This window comes from Pogona vitticeps, chromosome 1, assembly GCF_051106095.1.
Source record: "Pogona vitticeps strain Pit_001003342236 chromosome 1, PviZW2.1, whole genome shotgun sequence".
Lineage (NCBI taxonomy): Eukaryota > Metazoa > Chordata > Lepidosauria > Squamata > Agamidae > Pogona > Pogona vitticeps.
Window position 1 is genome coordinate 101,152,361 of NC_135783.1, and position 19,091 is coordinate 101,171,451.

At 48.0% G+C, this 19,091-nt stretch overlaps 1 protein-coding gene across 1 annotated transcript in view; it reads left to right on the plus strand.

The window, feature by feature from the left end:
- Window positions 1–11,946: 11,946 nt before the first annotated feature.
- Window positions 11,947–19,091, plus strand: part of SIM1 (SIM bHLH transcription factor 1) — a 71,944-nt gene continuing 64,799 nt past the window's right edge. Inside the window, exon 1 of the mRNA XM_020779522.3 lies at window positions 11,947–12,253. Within this exon, the coding sequence (XP_020635181.2) occupies window positions 12,079–12,253 (175 nt within the window). The 5' untranslated portion in view covers window positions 11,947–12,078. The remainder of the gene's footprint in view (window positions 12,254–19,091) is intronic.

Genomic DNA, 19,091 nt, shown 5'->3' on the forward strand with positions numbered 1-19,091 from the left:
GTACTCAGAAGTGGTTTAGCATTCCCTTCTTCTGGGGGTGCCCTGGGACTTGTGCAGCTTGCCCATGGCCTCACAGGCTGGCTGTTATGGAAGGCACAGTGCGAAATCGAGCTCCCAATCTCTGGCTCCACAACTAGGTACCTAACCTACTGAGCTATTTAGCCAGCCCGTGTTACGTACTATGATTCTCTGTGGTATGGTCAAATAAAGAACATATGAAAGAAGGTTCTACATTGAGTGAGGAGAGCGTGTAAGAGAAAGATGACAGTAGAAGAAGAGAGAAGGCAATCAGGAAGGATTCAAGAAGTGGCTCAAAGAATCGGGATACAGCAGAGAAACGGAAAGAATACTACAGGCAGAGGCTGAGATCCTTCAAGGCCCTGACTTGAGAAAAACAGCAGGTGAGGAGGAGAAACTCCTGAGACAGCCATCTAGTGGGTCAGCAGGATGCAGAAAGCCTGAGGCAACAGTGGCTACTGGATCAGAGTGAAGTCCAAAGAAACCCTAACAGAAATCTGCTGTATCCAGATTCAACTACTGTACTGAACCCATGCTACTTTTTATAACTGCTGACTGCTTAATAGGGGACCTCCTTCTAGGTGACCATATGTCCCAATGTTCACAGAACCTGAAAACTTTAGTTCTCAAGGTTCATAGAATTAACTCATCAATCAATCCAGTCCAATTTTCCAAAATGTGTACACATTTATAGTTCATTGCAATAAAGGCATTGTCTGCATGTTTTGTTTCACTCTAATAGATTAACTGGTGATGATTGCAATCCTGTGCTCACTTACCTGGAAAATAGCTGCACTTAGATGTAATGAGACATTCTTTCTAAATAACGGATCAAGTGCTGGGGGAGGTAAGGAGGATGCCAGCGATATCACAAGAATCTTTAATATCTGATTTAAACTCCCAGGAAAACTGGCAGTGTGGAAATTGGAGATGAGGAATGCATGACTCCTGACCTGTTGTTGTCGGGCCTGCCATCTCCGTCGTTCCTCTCCATGGGCTGTGCGAGGATGCATCTGGGGGACTGCACTCTGCCAATCCTGGGTATGAACCGGTATGGAAGAAAGTGGGAGTGTCTTGGAAGAAGGACCAGTTCAAGGGGGCAGAAGAAGGATTACTGCTCTGAGACCAATTCCACCTGAAGGCATTCAAAATGTGAACAATGACACAGCGATATATGACTTCTTACTAAGCGTATGTCGATATAAATACTTCTCAAGATTCTTAACATCTTCATATTGTGTCCTTTTCTTTCTTGACAATTACCTGAATTCCAGTACCATTAGAACGAATGGGGCTGTGTATTATAATAATTATTATACGACCTCAGCTCCGGCTATGAAGACCCTCCCCAAGGTTTTCTGGACAGGAAGTACTCAAAAATGGTTTAACAGTCCCTGCTTACGCTAAAGTTTGCTCAAGGCTGTTCTCCTAGGAAGCATAATAGGGCATGGAATCTCAGGTTCCTGATGCTCCAACCCACTGAACCATATATATTCAAATCTGTAAGCCATATTGGTTTTGGTAATAATTAAAGGTACCTAATTTCCTCCAAATTATGTTTTTGCTTTCTCTTTCTGTATCCATGCATGCATGTATATATGTGTGCACCTACACACATGCTAATACAACTACAAATGGCAAACATGATCTGAAAAGAAACTTTTCTTTCTCTCACATGCAGAAGACATGCCCCGTATAGAACTATGTCTACTGTGCTGTCTTGGTCCAACATCTAAAACAAAATGTATTTCTTCGTTCATAAAATTCCTAATTTCCAGATGGCTATTTCTCTAATTGTATTGGATGCCTAGTTACATACCTGCCTATATATCTGTTGGGGCTTTCTCCCCCTAAGCTAAATGGATACAGGTTGACATTTAGCGTTGTTGGGATGGCAAAGCAAGGGGGCAGGCGGTATTTTTTTATTTTTTTATTTTATTATTTTATTATTTTATTATTTTATTTGCTGATGCTCTGGTTATCATTTATCCTGTAACTGGGTGCGGCAACTATTTCACACAGGGTTCCTGTACTTTGTTTGCAATTCATTATACAATGAGGAGTTGTATATACATACCTGTTGGATGGAGCCTTATTGACATTTGCACAATTGTCTGTGGCTAATTGAGGAGATGCAGGGATGCATCTGCATTATTTAAGCAGATGCATGACCAAGCACACAACCAAGACAAGCCCTCATGCCTTATCCATTAGAGACAGCAAGTTATGCTGACATTACAAGAGCACCAGTAAGTTTCTGGCCCAAGTATATTGTGGAGTTGGTACTATTTAAAAAAAATATGTTCAGGTGATCATAGAAGTTCCAGGTCATTTGGTACTTAAATCTGGAAAAGAATCGAAGACTTTGGATACTTAAATTTGTATCCAAGTTTTCCCCAAACCCCTTAAAGCAATTTAGGACAGTTTTTATAACTCTACCACAACCTTGCAAGGGAGAACATCTGCAAGTGACTGGCTTATCTGATGCCTCAAAGGAACTTTGGGGTGGCAGGCCTGCAACCGGCTTCTGATCTAAGTGCACCACTCAATAGGACAACCATCTTGAATGGCAGGTTATGCAGGAAATAAATTAACTGAGGTTTTTTTCCTTTAAATTCCTACTTTAGTATGTTTAAGAAAAAAGTACATATCTTGATTCCCCCCCCCTTGCTGCCACTTTGAATAGCATGTAAGTATATGTACTGTATATATTTCAGAAAGATGTAAATGAGATATGCACAGATATGAATGAACATGGCAAGAATCATTTGTAGTCCTTCGAATAAACCATCTAAGCTGGACATCCATTATTCACGCTTATTCAGTGTCATTACCACCAGGGGCACTGAAAGTGGTAGAGCACCATGTTGCATGTAACAACTTCATCCTTTTTTTTCTGTTGGAACTCTTTTTGCAGTTTGTTTGACCCAAGGCGATCATGTTTAAAGGGAATGGAGAGAAAGTGAATGAGAATTCATGCCCTCCAGCTCTTCTAGGGCAAACAGGGCAAGAACCCTGTTTTCTGACTCGTACGCTCAAAAAAGAAGTTTAAACCAGGAAATGGGAACACGGAGCCCTCCGGATGTTGTTGGGCTGTAATTCCCCTTATCCTTCACCACTGACAGTGCTGGCTGGGGCTAATGGGAGTTCCAACCCAAGAACGCCTGGCAAGGGGGCAAGAGACCCCAACCCTGTATTAAAGTGTTGCCCCATGGGAAGCGGAGGGCAGGTTTGGTTCCTAGACCCTGGTGATTATCCTTCTAATATGACTGGTGAGTGGCTTCAGATCTAATGTTTGCACTTTGGCTGTTACATTAGAAAGGCAAAAAACAGAAATCAGAGAGAAATATAGATTGTGCAGTTGTTTGCCAACTGAGTGATTCTATAGATGTCAACTCAATCCCCACTAAGCTCAATAGGACTTACTTCTAAGTTAGTCTATGTAGCCAAAAATTATCCCCAAATTGCTATCCTCCGGTTATTTTGGACTTCATGTCCCATTAACCTCAGGTACCGTAACCAACAAGGAGGAATGGTGGAAGCTGGAGCCCAAAAGTCTAGAAGACACTTCGTTGGGGAAAGGTAGGATTGCAGCCTAGTGCCCTCCCCGCTCATCCCACCCCGGTTTCAATCAAGGAAATAATTAAAATTGATGGTGTAAAAAGTGTAGGCGACTCTACGCTGGGGAGCCCTCCTTCACTGGAAGAAATGGCCCTGTTACATGGGGTAGGGAGTCGTTTGATTTCGTTGATTTAAAAGGAATTAAAATCCTGGCAAGAGCAGTCAATCCCCGATATTTTGGTTGCGTGTCTACTCACACCGTCAGGAGGTCGAATGCCTTGAATTTAAGATCGGGAAGTTATACCAAAAACAAATTTCCAGCTTTGGACCTGTGCTGCCTATACCGCCTTTACTCGATAGTAAGACCTACTTCGTTCACTGGCCCTTACTCCTAAGAAAGTATGTCTGGGACTGCAGCCTAACAGTGCCATCCCAGGCGTGTCTACCTAGATGTGAGCTCCGGCGAGTATTACTCGGATGTAAGCCGCGTTCGACCCTATTGACAGATTGAAGTCAGGTAAACGGGCATAGAATTGCAGCCTAAATATTCTTGCCTATCCAAACGTGGTGCAGAAGAAAGCAGATTTTTAGTCCCGATCCTAACTGACTTTACTTGGCAGTGAAGTCCAGAGGTTCTCATGCAAAGTGTTGTCACGCAACCATCTCTCGATTCACAGCCTTTAGATTTTTGCTGGTGAGAAAATTGAAATACTGTATCAAGTATTGTTTTATGAGGACAATTTCTTGATTATTCTGATTTTATGACCGTAAGTTGCTCCGTTCGGGTGGATAACAGAAAAGCGGAATAAAAATTTTAACATGTAAGACGCATCCACGAAGGTCTTTGTGTTTCCCAACCGCACTGAATTCATTCCGGCGGGAAAATATAGAATGAAATAGAAATCTAAATTTTCGTTTTAAAGCACCCCGTGGAGAGCGGCCTGCCAAACCAAACTCTTTTACAAAACCCAAGCAAAAGAAGCCACCTCTTTATGGAGGAGATGCTAAGTCAAAAGGCAAACCTGGTTTTCTGATTCTAACGTCAGGCAGGAAGGATAAGACCAAAGAGGAAGGAACCCCTTCAGTTCTTCCAGACTGGAACTCCCATGAGCCAGATAATATTTCATTTCCAGAAGTTGTGTATATACCAGGCATTCTGGCTTGTGTCACTTGGATGGAAAGAGTCTCTTAGGATTCGCTTTCCCGAAACCGTTGGTGGGTGGGTGGGTGGGTGAGGAGAAACCTTACCTGGTTGTTGTGGGTTTTTCGGATCCCGGCCGTGAAAGCCTTCAAGAACACAAGAAACCTTACCTCTTCGGGGCCTCAAAGAACAACCAGCACACAACTGGGGCAGCTTCCCACCCTTGCTGGAAGGCTAGGAGTGGGAGGCCAAGCGTTCGGAATGGTTCCGTTTTGAATGGCGTCTCCCAGAATCCCCTTGCAAGGATGACTATGGTGGCTGGGAGATTCTGGGAATTCCGGTTTTTAAAAATCCCTCCCCGCTCCCACCCAGTTCAGGACAAATTTCTCCTGAAACCCAGTCCCCCTACGTTCAGGGGGCGGCCCTCCTGACCAAGCGCCCTTTACGCCTCCTCCTGGAGGGCGCGTTACTCTCCCTCAAGTTGAAGTCAGGAGGCGGCCACGAGTTCTTCGCTCTTTGGTCAGCTTGACAGTAGGGCTGGATTCCTCAAAGATGAAGCATCCAGGCTTTGCCCTTCCCAGAAGTGAGGCCACTATCCGCCTGGCGAAGATTAGATGCCGCAGGACGTTAGTGCCGGAGCAACGGAAAGTCACCCTAAAGTCCTTCTCCACTTTTCCCGCAATCCCTTAAGCGAGATGTGGCCCAAGGAGTCGCTAAATCCTCACGCTCCTAACTTACGTTACTTCGGCTCCAGTCCCTAACGTGATATAGATCCCGAGAATTCAGATTTCTCCAGGTGTACTGTCTTAATGGGATAGAACGACAGATTAGGACTCAGGAGCCCTGGGTTCGAATCCCCGCTCAGCCATGGAAATTCAAGGGGAGGGCAGGACTGGAAAAGCCACTCCTTCAGTGTCTCTCTCTCTCCTCCCCCCTTCTTTTTATTTTATAAAATTTAAAACTCTTAAGGGGCGGGAATCGGTTGCAATCTGGTGCACACGTTAGAGGCACAAGGCCTTGGTTCCCAGCGGAATTTACCTCTGAGTAAACATCGCTTGAGCAGCCCTGGCCCTCTGGACAACTGCGGGCTTGCTCTGGATTAGACCGCGTGAGCCTCCCCCCCACCACCACCACCACATGATCACCACCTACGGACTTTTAAAATGGTCGGGGAACACAGACGCAGACGGGGATGTTGCGTGTCCCTGCCTTGAGATGTGTTGAAAGCAACGGGGGAGACAAAAGGAAGCCTTTGCTTCGGGACAGATGGTCATCCTCGCCGAGGGACGAAACGGCGGTAGAGGGGACGAGGAATTAAGGGCTCTGGGCGTCCGATTTCTATTTCCTCAGCAAAGGAGTCAGCTCCGAAGCCCATTTATTTGGGGACAGTTGTACAGTATGTCTTTGTCCCGACCGGGCTCTCTCTTCTCCTCCCGCCTCTCTCTTCCTCTTTTCCTTTTGGCCCAAGGTGATAATCAGCTGAAGCCACGACGAACTGGGCATCGTGGCGGGGTGGGGGTGGGGGCTGGGGGAGGGGGACGACGATCCAGGCTTTGCTGTTCTTTGCTTTCCCACCCTCCCCCCTCCCAACTCAAGTCAAAGAAGGCCGACTTTTCTTTTCATTTTCCCCTTGAGTGAAAGAAGGCTACCCTCGCACTGGAGGCTAGAAGGAAGAATCTGCTTCTATTAGGACGGGACGTGGGAAATGCAGGCCGATCCTAACCACGTTTTCTGGGAGATCCAATTCAATCCAACGCAGTTGACGCCCTAATAAAGAGGGAGTAAGCAGAAGGGGACCTGGCAGTTTGACACCCTGGGTAAGGTGGCACCGTCTCCCTTTCACTCTGTTATGAGGCACTAGTGCCTTAGGAAGAGGGAAGAGGAGGATGGGTTTTACCCCTAAACGAAAGAGAAAGTTTATGTTTTTTTCAAAAAGAGAGAGAAGTGGATATTGGAAGAATCTTTAAGAAGCGCTCCCTCTGTTGCACTTCTGCCCACTGGGATAAGAGGGCCTTCTGGATCTAAGAGTGGGCGGTGTCTTGCCTTTTTCAAGCGCCTCTTTTCTTGAGGGTGTGCTCTGCCCAGGAGGCCTCCTCTTGTCAGTCTAGTTCAGGACAGGTTTTTCCCTCGAATATATTTTCCAAATAAATTTAGTAGTCTTTTATTTTAAGCTCAATGTCTTCCTGGTTTATTGCTGCAGAGAAAGGAACAGGAAGACGGGTTTTTGAAGTTCGCAAGGAACGCAGTCCCTGTTTTATTTTGCTAGCAATGGGACTTCCAAACAGATTTAGAAAACGGGGTCAAAAACTGCATCAGGGAATAAGGGGTGGGGGTGGGGGGTTGTCCTTTGATTTTCTAAATACTCGGCAATAGACTCTCGCGGGTGTTCCAGTGCCCTCTAAATTTGGATGCACTGAGGCACCAAGCTAATTGCTTCCCCCCCCCCCCTTAGTTAACACCCAGGCACTAGGATTGCACTCCAGAGGCCCACTCCAGTAGAGGCTGGTGGGTGTCTCCAGAATCCACCTGCCTGTGCTGGTGAAAGGCAAACTATAAACGAGCCCTCGAACTTCTGCAGAGGTCCTGGGTAGGGGTGGTGGTGGAACTGCATGAAAAACTGGGAGATGTTGATTCCACTTGTTGCGCTTCTGGATTCTTTGGATCTTTGTAGGCCCGAAGACTACATCAGCTGCCTTCCTGTGGAGGGATTGTGATGGATCTGTTCGGCTTTTCATCCTTCCTTTTCCCCAGGAGTCAAGGAGAGTGCCTTTCGAAGAGGGGGAAAATCCACATTTTAAACACGTGCTTTCATAGCGAAAGCCTAGGCTCGTCTATTCAGACGCAAAGCCCTGGAGAACAATGAGATTTTCTCCCAGGAAAAGTGTGCGCCTGTTTGCACCCTAAACCAGCCACTAAGGCTGCAATCCTATAAACACTTCCAGGGGGTGAGTCCCATCGGGCTAAGCGGAATGTGTGTGTGTGCGCGTGTAGAGTTAGAGGCGCATTGGCTGTACTGCTACGGAGTGTGCCTTAGTCTCGAGGCAGCTGATCTATCGAAGGACCATTTTAAAAAATCTTTCTTTACTCCACTTCGGGAGTAGAGATGTCTCGGCCCTTAGAAGCCGACGCCACAGAACCCTGTCCTGCCCAGGATCTGACAACAGCTACTTATCAAAGATCTCAGCTGGGAAACGTTACTTTTAAAAGGAACTAGTAAAAGTAACGTTTCTCGCTCTTCCAAAGGAGACACTCGAACTGACCCGATACCCGTCGTGGTCCGGATCAGGCCGCTGAGCCCCGGTGTGCAGTCTCCCTCCCCTCAAAAAAAAAAAGCCCGCACACTATAACAGTCCTGCGGGGGTCTCAAGAAAGGGCTTTTCTCGGCCTTCCAAAGAGCCGGGAATGCTTGAAACAACCTCAGGAAAAGAAAAAGAAAAAGGAGCCGGGCAGAGGCAATGTTTTAGACCGGCGCATCCAGATGGAGCGAAATATAATGGCGTTTAAGGACCACGTTTGCGCTACTAGGTGTTTCGTTAATTAAAAGGAAGAAAACGTGTGTGAAAGTGTGTGCGCATGTTTATGGATATAATCTCTATACATTACACACACACATATATCTAGTATTTTATTCGTTCGAATGGTCGACATTTGGGCGGAAAGGCTTTAAACTAAGGAGCCTTTTTACCTAGGAGGGGCAATTCCAGGGTAGATGAAAATAGTACCTAAAGGAGATCTGGATAATCGCGTTCTTTTTCCAAGACAAGAAAACGACTTCAGGCTCAAGGGGACTCCTCAGGAAAAGGCTGGCTCCGCCCTGCGTTGCCATTCAGCCTCCGAGTGTTTGTCCTGCTCATCAAGCGCCTTCTTCCCTTCCATCCCAGCTCTGATCCCGCCTCTCTTATCTCCAGCTGCCCGATTCTACTGAACTGAGCCCCGCTTTCGTCAACAGAGAATTTATTTAGAGCCTATTTCCATCCCCGCCCCAAACCGTCCAAGAGCGGCGGATTTAAGCCCACACAGGTGGAAGTGACTTCCACGGAAATCGGCAAGAGACTATTTCAAATAATAGGTTTGGGAGGATTGGGTTGCAGAGATCTTAAAACAATTTTCTCTCATATTGTCGGCTCCCAGAGGAGGCTGCTCCCTCAAGTCTCACTTTCAGTTATCTGCAAATATGGCGATCCTATAGACATTAGCAGAAATGTATTTCCAATAATAATAATAATAATAATAATAATAATAATAATAATAATAATGGCAATATTTCCAACCGCTTAGGATCGGGTTCTTTCTTCTGATCAAAGCCCCTTCATCAATCAGTATATAATTTGCTCTCCAGTCTTTGATGCATTTCCTTGATTTTCCCAAATTAAATGTCCACCTCTTGGCACTAGTCCCCATGCATGAGTTATCTTATCCCACACATCCTACTTGGAAATCTTTTATTTATTTATTTATTTATTTATTTATTTATTTATTTATTTATTTATTGAAAACGGACTACGTTTCCACTGGCTGTCTTTTGAAACTTAGGTTCCGGTGCTCGTGATGATATTCTTCCCCTCATTCCCTACATTGAGAAATAAGCGAGGAGGAAAGTCCCTGTGGCTTCATGGGTTTTGAACCGGCTCTAGGAAAGCAGAAAGCAGACCGGCAACACTTTCCTTCCTTCCCTCTCTATCCGAATTGGAAGAAACGAACGGGTTAACGTGACCGGCTTAGCAGCAGCAGCAACAGCCGCGGAAGAAGAAACCAGCGGTGGCTCTTTGGGTGCTCCTTTCCCATGGATGTCAGAAGAGAACCCAGGACGCTCGGAGGTCTCCGCCACTTGCCGGAGGTTTTGCCTCCCACCCCAGAGAGGAGCCGTGGCATCCCGATCCTGTTCTCTCCGCGTCCACCCATTCGGAGCAAAGAGGTGGCAAACCGGATTCCGCGCTCGCGGTCTCCGGCCCGCAGAAGGGGAGAAAGGGGTGTGTCCGGAATGCGGTGACGTCACTCGACCGCCCAGCCAGTGAGAGGTCGGTCTTTCGGAGCCCGGTTCCAATAGGAAGCGAGCTGGCTCCGTGAGTGGCATTAAGGCCGGGCTAGAGGGAAGCAGGGTTGAGAAATGAAGTTGCGCTAAAAAGCCCTTTTGGCTATCAAGAAGTTTATTAGGCATTTCTCAGCCTGAAAATTAAGGATTCTTCATTAATAGACGCATCGTCTCGATTAGAGCCTTGCCAGCAAGGAACCGGGATGGGAGGGAAGGAAGCTCCCGTCCCAGCGGCGGGGAAAGGCAACTTTTCCCCCTTTGGCGGATCTTCCTGATTCTCATTAAAGCCTCGAGATCGTCACCCCAGACGCCGGGACAGAAGGTAAGTGACAGAAGGGCACACAGCGGGGGGAGGGGGAGGGAGGGAAGGGACGGACTGACACAGAGCCGGGAAGGACTCGGGGGGTGGGGTGGGGTGGAGATTGGTGGGCACGGTTTCGATTTAGAAAAATGTTCTCCTGGGTCTTCTGTGCCGAATTCAGAGGGAGGTCTCCTCGGTAAGACATTGCCTTCCTGTTCACGAACAGGGGGGAGCGGGGCCATTGGGGTGCAGACAGGATCTACTTTCAAGTGACACGTCTTGATGCTGCAAAAGAGGTTAGCCTTTCCATTAGTCCGACACAGACTAGGATACGATCCATTGCACAGTGGTTGGACCGCTCCTTAGGCAGAGGATCAGAAGAAACCCAGAGGAGGAGAGGAAGGGACCGACCGGTTAGGTGATCCATAGAGGTCGCCATCCTCAAAGCCTGTGAGCCAAACGTGCCGGGTCTTACGAACAGATTCCTTGCGGGAACTTTCAACCCGGACTGATATCTGTCTTAAGCAAAGAATTCCAGCCTAACCAGCTGGTGGATCGGAAGCGGACAAATGCCAGAATGTGCCTGGCAAATTGAATCATACTGTAAGGAAGTACTTACTGTAATCTTTTTTTTTAAGGGCCCAATTCGTCTAGGAAACTCCGCAGCGAAAGCCCCATTTAAAATATAGGGAAGTCGTTTAAATGAGCTCTAGGAGAACAGCCCTAATGGTTGTTCGTAATTCAGCTGTTAAAATTCTGTGCCGGACGGTTCATGGAAAGAGACCAGTCAGGAACCCATGGCGCTTTCTTTCCGGCCGGTACGGATTCTCCAGGGAGGAAGAGGCGCCTCTTGCAGAAAAGAAGCCCACATGGTAGTCTTTTCCATCCCTTTTCAAAGCCCTTTTCAATCCATTTATCTTATTCTTTCCCAAATGTTGGAGGGGGGGGGGAAACACCCTATGATCGTCGAAACCTACTCTTGTTTACTCGGAAGTAAGCCCTGCCGGAATCTGTAGGTCTTTCACAGAGAGACCCTCAAAATTTGTGAGAGCACTGAGTCCTATGAATATTTATTCAGAGGTAAGGCTCGCTGGGTTCAGTGGGCCTTAGTTTCACTACGATTGCTTACCTCTTGGCCTTCTGTGACCCACAAGGCTCTGTTGGCAGCAGGACCCCTTGCGTTAGGCAGTCTCAGCAAAAGCAGTGAAGGCTTTGCCCTGCCTTGAAGGCTTAACATCAGGATCGTGCTGTAAGTGTCGGTGGAGCCGGTGAGGGCGGCCTGCCCGAAAGCGGATGCCCGAATGAATGTGTTAGTCGGGAAGGTGCCCCACGGCCTGTTGTTAAAGGGGACGTTTGGAAGCGATAGCGTTTCCTGGGGGGATGTCAACCTCTAGAGCTTCCTTCTGCCTCACCCTCTCGCCCCTGTTGTCTTCGCAGGAACTTGCCCGGATTTTCTGCAGTTTCTTCCAGAGCCGGCTGGAAACGGCGTAACGGCCCGCCACTTGTTTACAAACAGCCTGGCGATTCTCAGGCAGAGGAAAAGCGGGGAGCTGTCATGGCTCTTCGGACCCCAGGAGTTAATGTTTTCAACCCTCAGCGGAAGAAAGCCTGAAGGATCCCTTTGGGCGGATTGCTGAGATCCGAGTCGATCTTCTGAATCCCGTCTCTGGCAACCACTTTTGGATTCACTGAGCTGGATTCTAAACTTTTAAGAATTAACAACACGGTTCTTTTCTTCTCCCTGTTCGTCTCCTTCTTTTCTATTAATGTTTTAAATTTTAAACCGATGGTTCCATTGTTACTCCTAATTTATAATCTGAAGGTGGAAGGTCGGTTCCTCTGCCTTTTGAGAGCCATGTCCGAGGTTTCACAAAATATGACTTTGTGATTCAAAAGCGAACACAACCCCGAACCCAGGCCAACCCTCTCAGGCCACCATGCTTTGCTTGAACTGACCCTTCGCTCCCTTCTTTTGGATGACTCTGTGGAGTTTACCTTGTCACAAGGAAGGGGGACGAAACCACCATGAAAGAGAAGTCCAAAAATGCTGCCCGGACAAGACGGGAGAAAGAGAACAGCGAGTTTTATGAACTGGCCAAACTCCTGCCTTTGCCTTCGGCCATCACCTCGCAGCTGGACAAGGCTTCCATCATCCGACTCACCACCAGCTATCTAAAAATGCGCGTGGTTTTCCCAGAAGGTAGGTGGCATCTCTCCTGCCCACCTAAAACCTGGCGGAGGAGGGAGGTGGGGATGATCTGTTGTTGTTTGTTGTTGTTGTTGTTGTAGTCCTGGAGGCCCCAGGCACTCAGCTAGGGTGGGCCTCTTCTGCCTCTCCTTTAGAAACGGTCCCAGAGGAGAGAACTGTCCCGGAGCCAGCCACGGAGTCTATCGCTTTCTGGAGTTCTCTCTCCCTCTCCCCCCCCCCTTTTCTCTCGGCCTCCCCTCCTTAAACACCTTCCCCTCCGGTACGTCGGACGTCTTTGGTTGGGGGAGCCAGCGGTGCCTTTTGTCGACACGTCGAGGCGCGGAGCGCAGCTGCCGGCGCGGCTAAAACAAACAATGCCTTCACACCCACCCACCTCCGCCGCCAAAGCCACGCGCATTGCCCAAAAGGGCAATTCTCTCATATTTATTATAGGTAAAATTGGGGAGGAGGGAGGAGGAAGGAAATGAATTAATGCTAAACTAAATATTTACATAGATCTGAGCGCAGACCCGGCTTCTGGGCCGAGAAAAAGAGTCCCGCACCAGATGCGACGCGTCTCCGGGAAAGCGAGGGTGGGCGTGCGGTGGAGGCGAGGGGGGGGGGGAGAGAGAAAGAAGCAATCGAATTAAATTCCTCTCTTGAATATGTATGAACTTGGCACATCTGGATCTGATGCCCACCAACCCCACTTCGATAAAGAGTGTCAATCAAACCCACTATTGTACCTGGGGAAAAACAAAACAAAAACAAAGCAAAACGTCCACAAACACAGAAGAAAGAGACACAGGTACATGTGTTAAAATTCTTTCTTGCCCGCAACGGTTATAAAAGAACAACATACTTCCAAAAAGAAAGATTTTTACCATTAGGATGGGAGAAATGGCTGTTATGATTGCTTGGTGTGGTTTGAAAATAAAAAAACACCAGCTGACCCGGTACTAAGATTTGGATCCTTCAAAGCGAGGAAATCACTGACGGAGTACTGTACCACGGAATGTCTTACAGTAAGCTTGATTCCGGTCTAGTGTGTTTTTAACTTCAGGGGGGAAAAAAGTATGTTTCAAGATCCTGAGAGTTTTGGAAAGTTAGGTCTGCCGAAAGTTAAGCAAAATGATTTTCCTCTGTGGAAATCTCAGCGCTAACTGTGGTGGGGATGAAATTCCGCATGTAAAGAAATCCCCCCCCCCAATTCAGTGGAATGTGCCTGTATCAGATAAACTGACATGGTGTGGGATTTTAGATTAGACCCTGAAATATGCTCAATTGAAAACAAACGGCCAACTAAATCCATACAAGATCGGGATTCTAGGATATTCCCAAGGACAAATTTATTTTTCAGAATTAAAAAAATTCAAACAATAAGATGTAAAAGATGATCTCAATGTAAAGATTCAAAAGGAACTGCAGTCATTGGGGTGGGGTGGGGGGGAGGGAAGATTTTCTGGAGTAAAACTGTCTCTGGAAAATGAACGAACGCAAATCATTAAGATAGGTAACACAGTTTTGAGGATACATGTAACCTTATAGGCATGAAATGGGGTGATTGGACGCCAGCTGTTTTGTTGTTGCTACAAAAGGGAGGGCAAGTAACGTCAAAATATTTGATTTCATCTTTGATAATCGAAATGAAATTTTAACCAATTCATCATTCTGTACCTGTTCTTCTACAGAAATCCAACCCCTTTCGCATTTCCTTGGAGATAAACCTAATCCGCTGAAAGGGAACATTCCAAATAAATTTGGAATTCTATAGCCATTTACTTAGAAGTAAATTCGTTCGAAATTAGCCGGGCTTCAAAATATCCAGGCCTGGATGTCCTTGTTGTTTTTTTGAGGCGGGACTTATTGGTTTCACTTTTTATAATATTCCGTATGCTTATTAATGTGTAAATTACCTTGCTTAATTTGTTTCGTATACAAATTAAACATATACAAATAAATCTTATACGAATTTTAAGCCCCGTCGACTTCAAGAGCGGTGGAGCTAAAGAAAGTCATAAAGCTTACAAATTAAAAACAAAGGAAACATGGCCTTTAATTTGGGCTGGAACCTCCTAATTCGGAAGAGGTAATTCAATGTGGTTGGTATCTCCGTATGTTTGCCAAGGGGGATTAGGAATTATTCTTGCTTTACCATTTTGATGTTTCTATCTGTTAACATCTAAACTCCCATGATAAACGCCGCGGGAATCAGTGGAATTCCCCAAAAAGCCTCTTGTTTAAAAGCAAATTATCTCGGTATCAATGGGGGTTACTTACCATTATTTTCGGACACAATCCAGGTAAAGTAAAGCACTTTCTCCGGTAATTTCCACGGGAGACGCAAGGTACACCTCCTTCTGCCACATCTGAAGGGATCAGAATGTGCAAAACCTGGTCTGGATCGTGCTTTTGTGCTTAAAGAAACTAATGAACGTGATGCGCATGGAGCACACAGGGACTCCCATGTGTGTGTGTGTTAAGGATCGGGGTGGTGATAGCTTGAGGGGAGAAGAAGATTTTGGAGGCAATTGACACACTTTTCATACCAACCCGTCGCTTTTTGGGGATCTTTCCGGCTTCCGGTCATTTCAGGCGGCGAAACAGGGAGTTTATTTTTATGTTTATTTTTAAAGATTTCCCCTCCCCCTTCGCCCGCTTCGGCTGTCCACGCGGAAGGGAGCGAAGTGGTCCAGGGAGGCCGTGGGGGTTCCTCCCATGATGATTAGCCATGATTTGCCCGCTTCCTCGGTCTCCGTGGGCTACCAGGGGTGCGTGCTTTGCAACCGGTCTGGTCAATTACCGACGCCTCCCTCGCGGCCTTGTCTGATCAGCAGAAGCATATGGTGTGGCTTGTAGGCTGCGAGCAATCAGAGCAGGAAAAGAAGAGCTGAGCCTCGGTCCCGGCTCCCCCTGGCTTCTTGTCAAGCCGCCCAGCGTCTGGAGAGGAGGAGGAGGAGGGGGCCGGGAGGGAGGGAGGGAGAAATGGGGGAGGGAGAAGCCATTAAGCCACCAGGGGCTGCTGGCGTGGCCAAGTCCAAAGGGAGCCAGACCCGCCTTGGCGGAAGCATATGCCACGGATGGACTCCGCGCGACAACAGAAGAACGTCGCTTTGGGCCAGCGATGGCTCAGGTTGGCCTGGATCTGCGCCGGTGGTGGTGGTGGTGGGGGGGGTTGGTTCTCCGGGAAAATTCTGTTCTATGAGCCGCTCGGGCTCAATATTAACTCTCGATCCAGAACACACTGGGCACAATCCAACTCAAAGGAGCCTTAAAAGCCCGTCAAAGTGGCCGCACCCCAATCCTTGTTAAACACAAGGCCTAGAGAAGTCTCGCTTGCAAGTGCAAGCTCTTCCTTCTTTCCTTCTGCATCTCTTTCTTGGAGCAGCCTTTTCCCCTCTTGGTTTCCCTCTCCTGCCCCCACCCCCACCCCTTTGTATACCTTTGTGCTAAGAAGCTACAGCCGCCCCTCCGCGTCCTTGGCGCGTCCCTCCACTGGATGGGTTAAGGCGGGGCAGAGGGTCCGTCCGATTGTTTGATTGCTTACCTGGGCGCGCCCCAGGATCGCCAGATCCCTACAGAGCGCAATGGAAAAGGACCAGCCGCGCATTGGGTGGTAAGGGGTCCGCCTTCTCACGGCTGACCTCCAGGCAAATCCGCTGAGCCCCAGGCAGCTTCCTTACTTCCAGGCAAGTAAGTAGGATCGTAGCCCTGCCACCCAACGCTAGCCACGTTTACTCAAAACTAAGCGCCGTAGATTCCAGGGAGGCCTTTTCCTGCCCTCCCCCCCAACCGGTCATAGCCATGGTCGCCTTTCGGGAAGCCGATAATCATGCACCGACTGATTATATATGGAACGGTTCTCATTACGATGTGTCTTTTCCCACTAGAATCTCTCTGGGTGGTCTAGAACAGAGAAGTTCTGGGTTGTCGTTTCAGTCAGAAAGGGAAAGGAGGCAAGGCCAGGCGGAGGCGATCTACGAATCAGTTCAGCATTTTTATTTGGATACTTTCTAAATGATCCTGTACGGCCTTCGGTTGGGGCTGAAAATGCTCTATCCGCGGCATCCGGCTGACTGCTTTTGGAAATCATCATCCCCATCATGTGCCGTCAAACGAGTTCTGGTTTATGGCGACCCTTTTCAGGGTTTTCCACAAGAAGGATACTCAGAAGTAGTTGACCCTTCCCTGCTTCTGGGGGCTCCCTGGAACTGTGCAGCTTGCCCAAGGCCATACAGGCTGGCTCTACTGAATGCCACTGAGTTATCCAGCCTGCCCCTTTCCCCTATAACATATACTGTAATATATAATAGGTATAATGGGGTACCGCAGATCTATCTATCTATCTATCTATCTATCTATCTATCTATCTATCTATCTATCTATCTATCTATCTATCTATCTATCTATCTATCTATCTATCTATCTATCTATCTATCTATCTATCTATCTAATCGACAACCTACCGGTACCCATTGGCTGGGCCCCAATCCTGAGCTGTGTGGCAAGAGTAGCCTATGGAGCGCCCCAGGATTACCTCATTCTGAGCGCTCAGAAAGACTTGTCCTACAATGTAAGCCGTCTCAAGTAAGAAGAATGCCCTACGAGTTCAATAGGACATACCGTATTCCCAGAAAAAATGTATATATAATGGAAGTCCTTATGGACTCTCTCTACCAAGTGCCAGTCGGCCTGAAGCTTTAACACAAGGGTGGGCAAGCTCAGGCGGTTGGGGGGGGGGGTGCAAAGTTGAGCCCACCTCCCCTTCCGAGGGGTCCCGAAGAGTCGGGCACGACTTAACGACTAAACAACAAAAAGCGTAAGACTGGACACGTGGAGTGTTTCCTTCAGGGCGGCTCGGGGAAAATCTGGTGTTCGAGCCGTGGGTTCGGCAGGTTTCTTCCCTTCTGTTCCCAGGGGGAAGGGCATAGCAATGAAACTGCCATGCTTTGCCTATGCTGGTGGTGATGGCTGAGGGGAGGGGGAAGGGAAATTCGAGGCCTCTCTCCTCCTCCTCCCTTCCCAGTCTCCCAGAGGTCTAGCTCAATTCGATGGCCGTTCAGGTGACCCATTCGGTTCAGCTTCGGACTTCAGTTTTCCCGAGAAAGCGAATTCGTGAGAGAGATTCAGGGTCCACATTGAGCGAAAGGGAACACCGCCGCCCTCTCGACGTCGACTCGCAAGCCTTGCTGAAAGAAAAGTGCAATTTTAGGTGTGAAGCAGCCTCGGCTCATTCTCTCTCCCCCTCTCCCCCACCTGCGGCCGACAATGACAGAAGGACGGCGCGGAAGCGACAAGGCTCAGCGGGAGAAGGATGCCGGGTCAAGATCCGGCGGGGGGGGAAAATTAACTTAAGGGCGAGTGAGGTGCAAACTATATATGTGGATGTAATCAAAGAGGGAAAGAGTCCCGGGCACACCACGTTTCCACGTTAATTCCCCTCTTCGGTGTTATTATTATTACTATTATTACTATGAGAGAGAGAGAGATTTGGAATCCTGGATCTTCCTATTTACCGCTCACACGAGCATTTTTTTCTAAGCCTTGTTTACATTCATATACAGTAATTGTTCTTTCGGTTTATCTGCTAGATTTTGGTTCACAAATGAGGGTGTTCATTCAGATAGGTGTAATGCACCCCATGAGTAAATATTTATACACCAGAGGTTATATGTTTCTGGAAACCTGAACGGCCACTGTCCTTTTAAGACGTCTATTGCACCCTCCCGAGCATGTCTCCTTTAGTGGCCAATTCCACAGAGATCAGGGGGGCTTTTCTCACAAGGAAACTCCGCTGACCGAAACGAAGAGAAGTCTCTCCGTTTTAGCTCCGGAGCCACCGGAGCCGGCTTTTCTAGAATACAGCCTAGATGTCCTGTTTCAGAAGTGGCGCTTTGGATCGGGGCGTCGGTGGGAGAGACAGAGCGGGAGGTCCAAGCAGGAGATGATTCCGCCTAGGCGCTGTGAGCCCTGCGATGTTAGAGGAGAGGACACTGAAAATCAAAATCGGGGGCTCGTGTGTCTTATTTCGTTGCGTTCCTGGACGGATGGATGTTTGACTGGCTGCTGTGTGAGAGAGCAACAGAGGCAGAGACGTGCGTTCTCCCTCCGCTCATAATTTTACTGCTGCAATCCAGCAGAACATTTGCTAAAAATATTCAGGGCCGGTCTTTTTCACTTGCCCAGTGTCAGGATTCGGTGTTATATTTTGCTCTTTTCTTTGAAGGAAGGAGAGAAGCCCAAGACTGATCAGGCCTTCTTCCTAGGGGACCATCTTCTCTCTTCTCCCTCCCCCCAGCTCCATTGCCCCGTGTCTACCAGTTATGTTGGACTACACCCCCCCATAGGGACGATGGGAGTTGTGGTGCAATACACCTGGAAGGCGTGGGGCGGGGGAGCTGACCCTACGAGATCGAGGCAGACCGTTTTAAAATCCAAACGCGGGGAAGAAAGTGGAGAAAGGGGGCCGGATGGCGAAGGCCAGCTTTCAAAAGAAAACAAAAATGTCCGTTTTGAAGAGGACTGCACGATTTGGCTCTGGCCGGAGGTTGGAGGCGGTGAATAGTTATGACCCAGGTCGAGACCTTTCGCTCTTTAGAATTTCTTTCCTCGCTCAAGGAAGGGGGGACGAAAAAAAAAAAAAACAGTTGTTCCGGACGGTTTGCAGTCGATTGGCGAGAATTCCCGGCTCCCAGTTGGTTCCCCCGGCAGCGCCATCGTGAAACGACAGCCCGTCCGCCTCAAACTGTACCGCGGAAACAATGAGAGCTCCGAGGAATCGGAAGCCAGCTTTGTTCTGCTCTGGTGCCCGAAGGAGTTCCTTCCCTGGGCTCAGGCTTTTGCAAAATAT